The 14,591-nt window shown below is 37.8% G+C and overlaps 1 protein-coding gene across 6 annotated transcripts in view; it reads left to right on the plus strand.

The window, feature by feature from the left end:
• ash1 (histone-lysine N-methyltransferase ash1) overlaps nt 1–14,591 on the plus strand; it is a 546,010-nt gene that overhangs the window by 419,716 nt on the left and 111,703 nt on the right. For 4 of the 6 annotated variants that reach the window (XM_071682098.1, XM_071682255.1, XM_071682174.1 and 1 more), the window contains one exon: nt 11,936–12,025. The exons of the other annotated variants lie outside the window; for them this stretch is intronic. In XM_071682098.1, coding sequence (XP_071538199.1) covers nt 11,936–12,025 — 90 coding nt within the window. The remainder of the gene's footprint in view (nt 1–11,935; nt 12,026–14,591) is intronic. 6 annotated transcript variants of the gene reach the window in all.

Raw genomic sequence — 14,591 nt, forward strand, 5'->3', positions numbered from 1 at the left:
GGCAAGGCAGCAGGTTTGGATGGTATTGCAGTGGAATTTATTAAAAAAGGGGGTGACGGTATTATTGACTGGTTGGTAAGGTTATTTAATGTATGTATGACTCATGGTGAGGTGCCTGAGGATTGGCAGAATGCGTGCATAGTGCCATTGTACAAAGGCAAAGGGGATAAGAGTGAGTGCTCAAATTACAGAGGTATAAGTTTGTTGAGTATTCCTGGTAAATTATATGGGAGGGTATTGATTGAGAGGGTGAAGGCATGTACAGAGCATCAGATTGGGGAGGAGCAGTGTGGTTTCAGAAGTGGTGGAGGATGTGTGGATCAGGTGTTTGCTTTGAAGAATGTATGTTAGAAATACTTAGAAAAGCAAATGGATTTGTATGTAGCATTTATGGATCTGGAGAAGGCACATGATAGAGTTGATAGGGATGCTCTGTGGAAGGTATTAAGAATATATGGTGTGGGAGGCAAGTTGTTAGAAGCAGTGAAAAGTTTTTATCGAGGATGTAGGGCATGTGCACGTGTAGGAAGAGAGGAAAGTGATTGGTTCTCAGTGAATGTAGGTTTGCGGCAGGGGTGTGTGATGTCTCCATGGTTGTTTTAATATATATATATATATATATATATATATATATCTGAGATGTATAGGTATGCATATGTGCGTGTGTGGACGTATATGTATATACATGTGTATATGGGTGGGTTGGGCCATTCTTTCGTCTGTTTCCTTGCGCTACCTTGCTAACGCGGGAGACAGTGACAAAGTATGATAAAGAAAATGAAAATAAAGTACCCATTTTATCAACCAACCCCTAGGGGTGAATGAACAGCTGGGTTGACTGTAAACTGACTGCTGTAACCAGGATTCGAACCTATGCACAAGACCCTGGTTGGTCTGTGAATGTGCTACAGTCATGAATGCTAACTGCTATTTTTCAAAAGGGATGATTGTGTTGTTGATTGGTTACTTGGGATTTTCACTGTATGTATGGCTTATTGTAAGGATTCGCTGAATGCTTTTGTGTATAGTGCCATTGCATGAAAACAAGGTCAAAAGTGAGTGTTCAGAATACATTGGTACAAGTTTGTTGATAGTAGCTGGTAAGGTATATGGGAGAGTGATGATTGAGAAGGGTTGTGGCATGCACAGAGCTTCAGTTTAGGGAGGAACAATGTGGCTTCAGGAGTGGTAGAGTGTGTGAGGATCAGGTGTTTGCTCTAAAGAATGTGTGGAAAAATAGTTAAAGGAACAGGAGGACCTATATATAGCATTTATGGATCCTGAGAAAGCATGTGATAGGGTAGATAGAGATGCAATGTGGAAGGTGCCACAAATTTCTTGTGTGTGAGGAAAGCTGCTTGAAGCAGTGGAAACTTTTTATCAAGAGAGTATGGCACATGTTTGAATTGAAAGAGAGGAGGATTAGGCTGGGTTTGTGTCAGGGGTGTGTGGTTTCACCATGACTGTTGTAATTTGTTTATGGATGGGGTAGTGAAGGAAATGAATGAAAGGGTCCTGGAGAAAGGAACAGGTATACAGGCTATTGAGGGTGGTGGGTTCTGGGAGGTGAGTCAGTTGTTGTTTGCTGATAACAAAGTGTTGGTGACAGATTCAATTGAGAAACTGCAGAAGCTGGTGTCTGAGTTAGAGAGAGTGTATAAAAGGAGAAATTTTAGAGTAAATGTGAATGAAAGCAAGGATTTTAATAGTATTGAAGAGCCAAGTATTTCTGAGTGTGAGTTTGAATGGAGGGAACCAGGAGGAAGTGGAGTGTTTTAGATACCTGGGAGTGGATATGGCAGCGAATGGAATCAAGGAAGCTGAAGGGAGCCCTAGGATGGATGAGGGACTCAGGTGTTGGGTACATTGAGGAATGTGTAGAGAGAGCAATTACTGTCTTTAAGGGTAAATATGGGTGTTTTGATGGTATAGTAGTCCCATCAGTGTTGTATGGATGGATATGAGGCAATAGCCTTACATGAAAATGCAAAGAGGGTGGATGTGTTGGAAGTGAATTGTGTAAGGATAAAAATTGGTGTGAGAAGGGTTGATCAATTATGAAATGATAGTGTAAGTGACAAGGGTGGTAGTAAAAGAATTATGTATGAGAGAGCTGTAAAAGGTGTGCTGAATAAGTCTGGACAAATGGAGACAATTACCAAGAGACTATACATGTCTGAAGTGGAGGAAACAAGGAAAAGGTAGAGAACTAGGAGATGAAATGATGGAGTGAAAGATACTTTAGATGTTCAGGTTCTGAACATGTAGGAGGGTGCGAGGTGTGAAAGGAATGGTATTAAAAGAATTATGTGTGAGAGAGCTGTAAAAGGTTTGCTGAATTGGTTTGGACAAATGGAGACAATTGCCAAGAGACTATACATGTCAGAAGTGGAGGAAACAAGGAAAAGGTAGAGAACTAGGAGATGAAACGATGGAGTGAAAGATACTTTAGATGTTCAGGTCCTGAACATGTAGGAGGGTGCGAGGTGTGAAAGGAATGGTGCAAATTGGAGTGATGTGGTATACAGGGGATGATGTACTCTCATTGGGCTGAACCATTTCAGATGAAGTGGTTGGGCAAAATCATGAAAGGTCTGTACGATCTGGTTGTGAATAGAGGGCTCTGGTTTCGATGCATTTTGCATGACAGCTTGAGTGTGGTTGTGAGTGAAGAAGGGCATTTCTTCATCTTACCCTGGCAATACCTTGTAGAAGAAGGAAAAGGCAAACGTGTATGAAAATATGAAAAAAAGTTTGATGAGCATATTAGGTAAGTTGTATGGAAGATTGGCAATTGAGAAGATGGTGGGCAGGAACATTGTGGTTGAGGAGTTTAATAGGATCCCCCCCCCCCCCCCCCTTTTTTTTTTTTTTTTAGGCTGCAGTCACAGGCAAAAGTCCACATCAAGGCTGGGCCTTCATTGAAATACAAAGAGAATTATGAAATGAAAAAGGAAAAACAAGGGAAAGTACTTACAAAATTTGGAGGAAAATGTGCCAGGTCTTGGTTATGGGAAAAGACATGAGAAGTTAGAGAGTATCAAATCTTGAGGTGTAGGGGAAAGAAGCAGTTATCAAATTGGCCCACTCTTCAGTTGCCTACGTTCCCACAGTAATCACGTGAAGCAGTAGCTTGCTGAGTATTGCATGGTCTAGCTTGTGGTGGGGGCGCACAAGCTGCCAGCTCTTGGGTTTTGAAAAATCCTTTTGAGAAATACTTAGTTTGCCAGAAGATTTGTATGTTGCATTTATGGGTTGGGAGAAAGTATGTGTTAAGATTGATAGAGATGCCATATTGAAGCAGTTTTGATGTATGGTGTTAGAGGAAAGCTTTATGAAGCAGTGAGGATTTTTTATCATGAAAGTAAGGCATGTGGAGGAGTAAGTAGAGAGGAGAATAGGTGGTTCCTGGTGAAGGTGGATCAGCAGCAGTGGTATGTGATGTCACCATGGCAGTCTGATCTGTTTATGGTTGAGATGGTGAAGGAAGTGAATGTGAGGGTTTTGGGGAGAAGGGGAGGTGTGCATTTTTTCAGGGTTTTGGGTTTGACTCACCTGAGAGATGAGTAATTTGCTTTTTGCTGATAACACTGTGCAGTTATCAGATTCAAGTGAGAAACTAATTATGATTTGTATTATGGATCAACATGCAAGTTTTTAGAGTAGGCAAGAATAAAAGCAAGGTTAATAGGTTTAGTGGAGGAGAGAGACAGTGTTATTAGGTTTAGTGGAAGAGAAAGACAGGTTAGTTGGAGTGTGATTTTAAATAGAGAGAACTTGGACAAAGTGAAGTGCTTTAGGTACATTGGAATGGACATGGCTGTAAATGTAACCAAGAGAGTTGAAGTGAGCCAGAGGGTGGATGAGGGAGCAAAGGTCATGAGAGCATTGAGGAACTTGTGGGAAGAGAAACCTCTGTCTGTGAGAGTGAAGTCAGGGATTTTTGATGGTATGGTGGCCCCAACAGTGTTGTATGAATACAAGGCATGGGCCTTAGATGGGAAAGTACTGAAGAGAATGAATAAGTGGGAAATGAAATACTTGAGAACATATGTGGTTTAAGGAGGGCTGAGTGAGTAAGAAATGATAGGGAAAGGGAGAGATATGGTAATAAGAGGAGTATGTGTGCAAGAGTTGAAGTTGATGTGCTTAAATGGTTTAGACAAATACAGAGAATGATTAAGAGGGATATGTATTTTAGATGTAGAGGGAACAAATAAAGGGGGAAACCAAGGAGGAGATGGAAGGATAGAGTGAAAGATGCTTTCAGCATCCTTAGCCCGATCATGAAGAATGATGTGAAGGGTACAAGGTTAGAGTGATTTGAAGCAATGACACATATAGGACTAACGTATTGTCAATGGGCTGAACCAGGGCATATGAAAAAGGTCAAGGGAAACCAAAGAAAGGTCTGTAGTGTTTGATTGTGGATAGGGGCTGTGGTTTCATTGTATTATATGCAACCCCTAGAGAGTGGATGTAAACAGATGAGGTAATTCTTCGTTTATTCCTAGTGCTACCTTGTTAACACAGGAAAGGGCGCACAAGTATGAAAATGAAAATAACAGTGGTGGAAGAAATAAAGAACATTGGAGAAATTTTATACTGATATTAGTGTATATAGATTGGTGAAGTTTGTAAAGGAAGGAAAAATATACAATTCTGTAGAAATAGTTTTAAGTTTTTAGATACCTTTTTCATATGAAAAAGTGCTAGATAACCATTAGGCTCTAGTGCTTTGCATATTTCACAAAATCAAGGAGGAGTTTGTGAATTTTGGAGATTTGAAAACTTTTATGAACATTTTTGTGGTTTGTAGAACTGGGTATTGAAGCACACTCTGGATCAGTTATTATTATTCTATGGTTCCTTAGTCTTGAATGTAGTTACACATGTTTATCATTATGTGCACACATTATACAAAATTTAGCAGGATGTTTAGTCATATAACTTACTGTAAGGATGTAAGTCAATGGTTCGAACTGTTTTGATACATGTCATCTGAATCTAGATATTTCCTGTTCCATTATATCCAAATATTAAAAGTTCAAAAAGAGAAATTCGATATGATTTAGAATACATAACTGAGTTGGTTGCTGTAATGTGTGTTGGTTTCTATAATTTCCTTTGCCTGTAGTGCCTAAGAATCCTTTTCAAGCACTTGTATATATTTCTATACTGAATAAAGTTTACAAAAATCATTGCTGCTTTGATTTTTTTTTTTTTTTACTGTGGTTGAAATCACTTGATTATATAGTGGAAACTCTTAGGGAGATATTGAAGAATTTCCTTGAAGGAAATTGGTAAGTGGAGCCTCAACCAATTCAAAACCTTAAAAGACTCTTCCACCCTTTTTTTATTTTTCATAGTTTGTAAGGAAAAATCATTATGTGGTTTTTTTATTTTTTGCTTTAGGAGGTTAATTTCTGAGGTATTACACAGTGAATATGAATTTTTTCTGATATAAGACACTTACAAGGGATGTACTTGTTATTATCTGAGCCTGTACCCTGATTCTCAAATAATGCAACTGCAAATGTTTCTTCTTGAGATGTCATTAAGTGGGGGCTCATTGTACTAATAATGGATATGTTCACATATATAGTTTTATAGTTTACAGGATCAGCAGTCTTCTGTGCATTATTATGATTACTCAATGCTCATTGATATTCATTATTTAGCATAGTCCCACTATAACAATGTAGGTGGGTATCAAATAGATGTCTGTAGATTATATTTTCTGAAGAAAAGGAAATTGGCAATTATACACTTTTTATAGATGTTTTTGTCTAGAGACAGTGGAGATTCATATAGGTGTAATGAACAGAGAAGCTATGACCTCATTCATAACACAACATGAGTAAAATTATGTGTTAGTTACTATTTATCATGTTTCACCAGTCTTAGTTTATGGCACCAAGCCTAAAATGTAGATTTCTCACACCAAGCGTGTATGGCATGTATGTGAGTAGGAAGAGAGGAGGGTGAATGGTTCCACATGAAGGTTGGTCTTGGCAGGGATGTGTGTTGTTGCCATGGTTCTTTGATTTGTATATGGTGAGGGAGGTAAGTGCAAGAGTCTTGGAGAGAGGGGCAAGTATTGCACCATGTATGGGATGAGAGTCCCTGGGAAGTCGGTTGTTGCTTACTTATGATACAGCACTGGTAGTAGATTCGAGTTTAATAAGCTGCAGAAGTAATTGATTGGATTTGAAAGTGTGTGAAAGGAAGAAGTTGAGAGTAAATGTGAATAAAAACAAGATAAATAGGATTAGCAAGGTTGAGGTAGGAGTTAGTTAGGGTTCGAGTTTGAATGGAGAAAAAGTGAAGGAAGTGTAAGTGAAGTGTTTTAGTTTTTAGATATGTGTGAATAGTTGAGGGGACAAGGAGAAGGGGTTTTCAGTGTTAAGATTGGAAATAATGAACTGCTGTGGAGTTGTGTGCAGAAAAAGGACTGATGAGCGGAAATACCTGGTTTAAAAAGAGGGACACTCACAAGTGGATGTATGTGAGTAAAAGAGAGATGGTCAGTGAGTATTATTAGATTACACGTTAATTGATAGGCATGCAGAAGAGAGACTTTTGGATGTTATTGTGCTTGGCGCAAAAGTGCCAGTTGTAGATCATGTAGGGTTATTCTGTTTTAGACAGTAGTGAATGAGGTGGGGGGGGCAGAGACACAGGAAGTGAATCAGTTGCTGTTTGCTTATGTTGGTGGGAGAGTGTGTAAAAGGAAAGGGTTGAAAGTAAATGTGAAAAAAGTAAGGTAGTTAAGGGCAGCAGGGAAATTAGATTGGTTTTAATGGGTTGGACCTAGTGGAAGTAGGGTGATTTAGGTTTTAGATATGTGTGAGTGAACATAACAGTTGATAGAATCATAAAGGTTGAAATAAGTCATGAGATGGGAGACAGGGGTAAGGTCTTGGGTGCATTAACCCCTTAGTTCCTCAAGTGGATATTTATGAAAGTTGAGCACCTTCTTGACTTTGCCCCATTCACACCGCAGGATTTCTCCCTCTCTGTTAGTTATCCTTCTGCTATGTTAGTGAGAGCACATTTTTGTAAGTTCTTTATGAAGGAAACCGAAGTACTTTTAGGAAGTTTTAGAGGTCCAGGCAGAAGGTGATCCTGAATTACTTACCAATGATGATCTGTCCTTGGATCATGTGGAAATTGATTTTGACATTGGATTTTCTAGTGTCCATCATTGTTTCTTCCCACAGTCAGTTATCCTTTATCTATGTCAGTGAGAACACAATTTTGAGTTCTTTAGGAAGGACTCTGAGTGGCTTTTAGCTAGATTTAGATCAAGGATGCAGCAGGTGATCATGAATTACTTGATGATGGTGATCTGTCTTTGGTTCGTGTGGATATTGATTTTCTGTTCACTGTTTCTTGCAGTAATGAAAGTTGACCAAGGTGGTGTCAAAGCAGACTGACTTGCCCCACTCACACACACACACACACACACACACACACACACACACACACACACACACACACACACACACACACACACCATGTTAGAATAAAGAACAGCAGAAAAACAATTGAAAAAGTCCTTATCTTTCCTAAGGAAAAATAAAAACCTTTGGTAAGAGCATGCTCTTGAGATAGCTCTAAATGCTACACAACAAAAAGCTCATGGATAAGGTCCATGGGAGGGCCGCAAAGTTGTATCAAAATTAAGAGAACTAAACTAAAGGTTAGATTTACGTATCTTGCGAGAGAGAAGAGTGTGGAGTAACATGATCACAAAATTTTTAAAAGAGATCAGTGAAGTGGACAGGGGACAGTTGTTTGAGAGATGTAGGCATTGAGCAACAATAACTTGAAAATAAGTAAGAAATTTGTAAATAAGGATGTAAAGACACCTTTTTGGTATAAGAAAGGTGGATGAATAGACCAGATTGACTAATGAAATAGTTAATGGAAACAGCATACATAAATGTAAGAGGTTGTAAGATAGTAGTGTTCAAGAGATTGGCCTCACAAATCCGAAAATCCTTTGCAGTGCAGTACAAATAGGTAAACACACACACACACACACAAGTTACATCCTACATGCATGGAGAAGAAGGAAGTAGACCCAGGCATTGTTGGGTACAGAAACAGTTTCTATCAGAAGTGGAGGCAGTGTTGCCAATGTCTGCCTGACTATAACAAGCAGTGTCTGACATGTGCTGCTGGTAATTTTACAAACTTTTATATTTTTCTTTAATGAAAAATGTTCAATTAATCACAGTGCTTATAACAAGAAAAGATTTGTTGTGTAAGATGCTTATAATAAGAAAAGATTTATTGTACAAGATAAAGCCTGATAAGAACCGGAAAGTTGTATTTATAAAATCAACAGTGAAATGAATGTACAGTGGCAACTCACTTGGCATTCAGGCCATACTCTTGCACTTTTTAGTACATTGTACTGAAACATTTCCAAATCTTCTTCACATTATTAGAGTGAAAGGAATGTACCAAACTAATGAATTTTTTTTTTTATATATAGATATCTTAGAATTTATTACATACTTCAACATGAAGAATTTTGATTTTCAAGGTTAGAAAAGAAACCTTAGTGAAAGAGTTAAGGGGTGACTAATATATGTTAAGGCAAAAATGGGTATCTTTAAAGGTGTAATAGTCCTATGAGTATTGTATGGAAGTGAGTCTTGGGTCATAAATGCAAAAGAGTATGTGTGTTAGAAACAAAAATGCCTGTGTGACGTAGGTTAATCTTACAAAGAATGACTGCAACAAAAGAAGTGGTAGTCAGCACAGTGAGATTGAAAAGAGCTGACCAGTTTATGTCGAAATCGTTCAGGTGTAGAGAAAGGATGAGTAAAGACTGACTGACTAGAAGGAATACCATGAAGAAGGAAGGAGGGTTGAATATATGTGGCTTAAGAGTGATGATGTGCTGTCATTGGGCAAAATAAGGGTATGTGAAGTTAAAATTTTTGGGTTCTAGACTACCTCATCTTTTTAGTAGAATCCTAACCTCAAAGTCCTTGATTCTGGTATTTACATATATGGCTTTTTGATACATTTGTACAGGTGAAGCTTTGAAGACTGCCAGACTGTTGACATTCACCTTTCACATTAAAGATTGTCAGAAATCTGTCTTTAAAGTCTTCTAGTCTTCCCTAAGGAATCTGATGTCTAGAATGTACCTGAAGCTTTATGTTTAAAGCTGATCTCTATCCTCTATCATGATGATAAGGCTAGCACTACAATTGCCTCTCATAAGAGTGCTCTGCAAGAACTTTTGTCTCTGGGTTTTTGGTATTAATATGACAAGCCCTGTTTGGGATAAATCTACCCAGTCTTTCTTTCTGAAGAGACCTGTTGTTTCTCCATCGCCACCCTAGTGGGGCTTCCAAAATTCTTGGAACTTTTACAGTCTAATAGTTTTTTTGGCAGGTTAGCTCTTAATCATCATTTTTTGAAGTCTTTTCCTTATTAATAAGCTTTGGGCTCTGTTGGAAAGTTAGTGAATTACCCTGCATCTCCAGACATAACTCAGTCTCTTTTTTGAGGAAATGAAAATAAAAGGGAGGGTCTTTAACACTCATCTACCACCTTTGTAAGACAGTAACAAAGTTCAGACATTTTGGCTTTACCCTTTGTGGCTAAAGGTATTCCATCTTTAGGAGAGAGAGATTCCATTGTTCCTTTGAATTACTATTGAAAGTATTTTTTTCCCCTTTTGGATTTAGTCTTCTTATATGAAAGTTTTTCTCTAAACCATTGTTATTTATGTTGGTAGCTGATGTTCTTTAGACGAACTGCAGAGAAGAGAAACATCCTTCTTCATGTGGGTAACTCATGTTACTTAGATGAACTGCAGAGGAGAGAAAGGCATGTTTTGAAAATTGAAAACATTTTATCTCCAATGCAGTGAGTGTTCCCACAAGCATTTTTTCCCTGTCATTTTACTCTGTCAGGCCTTCCCTTCTCTTTTCCAAAAAAAAAATCTTTTTACCTACTGTAACTGTATTTAGATTGGTGCACAGGATGTCATTTGCAAACAGTTGATTGAATGGAAGTGACTGGGTTGGTAATATCATCTTGATGACAGTTGCTGATTGGTTGAAGTTGGTCCCAATATGAGCAGACTGCCACATCCATGGAAGCTTGTATATGTATAGTGAAGGGCAAATGAGGCCAGCACTTTCTCACCAGGAATGCTGAAATCCTGACCCTGATTTTCCTAGGGATATCTTAGAGAATATCTTATGCTCACAGGATAATGATTGTCTCTGGGGAGAAGAGGATTTTCAGTAATTTAAACTTTTTCTCCCCAAATGCCTCATGGGTTAACCTCAGGTTTTATGTTTTACATACTGAATGGGTCAAGAAATAGTATGGGGAAGAGGTTATGGAAAAAAATGTATATGTTTGGACTTAGGGCACATGGATCTGATAAGATCACTCCTCATATACTTATGGAATAAATGAATTATCTTTTGGAAGCTGGAGTAGTTCCATGTGAGCAAAAAAGAGCAAATGGGTGATTATTTACTTTGCAGTAATTACTAAAGATGGAGGTAAAGTATCTTTTGAGGAAAAACATTATGCATAACAGATCTTTTTGACTTTGTTAGAATAAGTGCTTGTTGAGAAAAAAGAGGTGAGTAGATTGTGAGGGATTGAACTGCAAGAAGGCATTTTATCTCATCCCATGCAAGAAAGCAGGTAAAGAAATTTGATTTTCAGGTATATAGAAGGAAACGTAGAATGTATGTCAGAAATATCTTGTAAAACTGGTATGGTGTGATTAGAGGCTCTGCTTCCTCCCCTTTTATAGCCAAGGTGGAATGAGAGGCTTTCCACCTTATTGACTCTTCTACTGTCATGTCTATTCATCCATCTCATTTAATCTGCCTTGATGTTACTTCCACCCTCTGTTTTCTTTAGTTATTGATTTAGCCACTGGTGTGATGAACTTTCTAGATATTTCTCATCCTGTAAGCCCTTGACTTACTGCATGTATGGCTGTTGCTTTCCTTAGTTCCAGTATGGGGAACAGCCTCACCAGAATTGAACATTATGATGCCTTTACTCTCCTTGTACCTCAGAGCTGTGGAATTCCCTTCCATCTTTTGTCTTTGCATCATCCTAAAGCTTATTTACCTTTAACTCTTAATTGGTGAGAACTTCCAAGAGTAATTCACAAGAAGAAAAAATAATCAAGGTATTCAGCTTTTATGTTTGTCATTATGAAATTAAAGAGATGCATGTTAAAGTAAAGGATATGTACAAAAATCAAGTTAACACAGTGAATATGTCTGTGGTATACCACTGTTGTTTTATATATGGTGGTGGAGTGTGCCTCATTCAAAGTCTGTATTTCCCATTATAGAATGAAAGCAACACATGTAAAAGTAAAGGATAAGTATAGTGGCATAATGCTGATGTATATGTGTAGATCCCCTGAGAGGTGGTAGACAGGGTGCAGGAGTATATGCCTCAGTTTTAGGGATCTTTAAGTCTCTGTTAACATTGCCTGTGTGTGAGAGGTGACTTGGGCGATGTCAGTGCTTGTGTGTGAAGTGATGCCCAGTAGCCATATAAGTGTTATGATATTGATGGGTGGTTTAGCAAGGCCTGTGAACATTAGAGCTCAGTATTATCACTCCCAGTGCTCCTGACACAATCAGCTTTTTATGCATTCTGGCATTTGAAGCTATAGAGTTAGGTTTATGAAAACCTCAGGAGCTCAGAGTAATTTGTACTGTATTTTGTATACTCATATTGTTTTACCTTTTGTCTGAGATGGCTTTGATTGAGGCATCCTTTTGCCCATCAAGCCATCATGTTGGCTACTATGATATAGAAGAAATGAAATATTTGTCTTCACCATTACAATAAGAAATCTAAATAGCTGATGGGATGTTTAACATCAACACAAATGCGTTCTCTTCTCTGTTACCAGGTTTTGGAACATATATCTCATCCATCTACTGGTTTACCTGCTGTAATCTCTGACAAGGAGCCTACCTTCCAAGAAGAAGTGGTAAAGGAAGTAAGTAGCAACATATGCAAAAGGATTATTAGAATGAAAAACATGGTGACCTTTAATCCATCATCCAGACTTTATGTAGAATAACATTGCTTGTTAACCCCTTAATGACCATAGCCATACTTGTATGAGTCAATGGTGTGGGAACCCTATCCATTCTTGTAAGGTTTGGCCCTTCCTGCCTTCATTTGAATTGGAAGATGCACCATATTGGTAATAAGAGGTGCTGTATGTCACAAGCAATTATAATCAGCAATGGAATGAAACACAATGGGGTAATATACCTGACCCTATGAGGACCCTATCCATACAAGTGTGGATTGCCTTTTCCCATGGCCATTTGAATTGGATGGTATGCTTTATTGGTATGCAGAGTTGCCTTACATCGCAAGCAGCTACAATTAGCACCAGGAAAGAATCATAGCATCTCACTTACCCATATAACACATTGGGGACAGTATGGCCCTGGCAGAGGCCCTCTGCCAGATAGTGGTTAATTGGTAATAATCTTTGGAGTGCTAATTTTGGTGATACTGATTCAACAGATGTTGAAATATTAGCTTTTGGAAAAAGCTCTGTTTCAGTAATCCATTGGTGATGGCAGAGAAAAGATGAAGATATATGTGTCAACAAATATCAAGAAACACATGATAAGCCAAGTTTGCACAGCATACCAAATCTAAGTACAGTAGTGTCCTGATATAGTGCAGTTCAGTATAACAATTTCGATGTAGTGCATGCACATAATTTACTCCCTTTGTATCATTAAAACCTGATGATGCTGTGTTTGCCATGTTGCCCACTGCATCAGTTCTCTGGTAGCATTCAAAGAGAAAGGATGTGTTGTTTGCCACTTGTGTATGTATATATCTACACTTATGCTCACTTTCACCAGTCATCACTGTACCTAAGCAGTCAGTAAGTAGTCTTACTACAAGTAAGCCTATCAAAGAAACTTAATTATGGTATTAATGAAAATAGCATCTGCACAATAAAGAAGAAAAGCGAATCATTCATGTAAGCTTTTTCTCTGCCATCCATTTTGAAGATAGCAGTGCATCTCTCAGGATGCCAGCATATGGGATGATGGATGATAACTATTCCTTTAACTCTTTAACATCAACAAAAGATTTTCTCTTAAGAGTTCAGGAATTTCAAGATTTATGAAAAATGCTTCTCTTCTTGAAATATCACAGAATATGTAGAATCCAGAAAGCAAACATGAGGTACACTTGGCTCATATTCAACTGCATAATTATGAAAATAAGAATTGCATAACTATCCTTTACATTCTGCTACACAGCCAATCTTGACATCACCAGATTTATGCTTGCCATAAAGTAGATATTCCTCTTTAGAAGTTGTGTATAACTACATGAACTTTGTTGCAACTTTTTCCTAAGATTTTTATTAAATTGTAATTCATACAAAACCATCTTATTCATAGAATTGTTGGAATACTTATGAGAAATGTTATGTTACATGTGGATGGCATCATCTGTAGAGGGTCTTGAGGGTGCATTGTGTTGGCCTAATGGCCAGTCAGGCAAGCGATTCCTTACCAGTCTTCCATATTTAGTCTAACTGAATATGCATCCAAGTTTTATCAACATATGTCAGTTTTGAGAGAAAAATTAAATGATATGATTGAGTACTGTTTAATACTGCAGCAACAACACATGTTAAAAAGGAAATAATTTTCAATGAACCATAATAGAATGAAAAGAACATTTATTTTTATCTTATAATCCATGCTTGTCTTCTTCATTACATCTTCCCTATCATCCAATGTCTCCTAACCCAGAGCCAAGTAGGAAATAACTGGGAATAGCACCACTTTATGCCAACGCAGGTATGCCAACGCAGGTGCACAGTAAGTCACACAGAATGCACGTCACCAGCACCTCACTTCACCACCCGCCTCACACAGCTCGTGAATATAAGCTGTCCTGATTCACATACTAAAACAAAACACTACGTTTCCTTGATATTATTCAGTTGGTGCTTGCTTGATTAATTAATTCATGAAAACTGAATTACAAAGAGCACAGTATTAAGAAAAATATTGTTACAGAAATATGGATGGTAGAGAAATGTATAGTTTAGAACATTTCTAGCTGAGGGAAGTGAGTGGTTTGAAGTCTCACAGTTAAAAGCTTATATTTTTTTTAGTAAATGATATGGTGATTGAATTTTTTCTTAATACAGTTCTCTCCAATATGTTTTTACTTATTACATGAAGTAGAAAAAAATAAAAACTTACCTAGCATCTGAAGTCACATTGCTTATTCTCATAGATTTCATCTTTAACTCAGTGACTGATAAGATGGATTATATCCTATACATTTCTATTCACAGTTCTCATTATTAGGTTTAAGACTAATTCATATGCTAATGATTAATTACATTTATTTATTTATTTTTATTATACTTTGTCGCCGTCTCCCGCATTAGCGAGGTAGCGCAAGGAAACAGACGAAAGAATGGCCCAACCCACCCACATACACTTGTATACATACACGTCCACACACGCACATATACATACCAACACATTACAACGTATACATAT

Source organism: Panulirus ornatus, chromosome 1 (genome assembly GCF_036320965.1).
Source record: "Panulirus ornatus isolate Po-2019 chromosome 1, ASM3632096v1, whole genome shotgun sequence".
NCBI classification, from domain to species: Eukaryota; Metazoa; Arthropoda; class Malacostraca; order Decapoda; family Palinuridae; genus Panulirus; species Panulirus ornatus.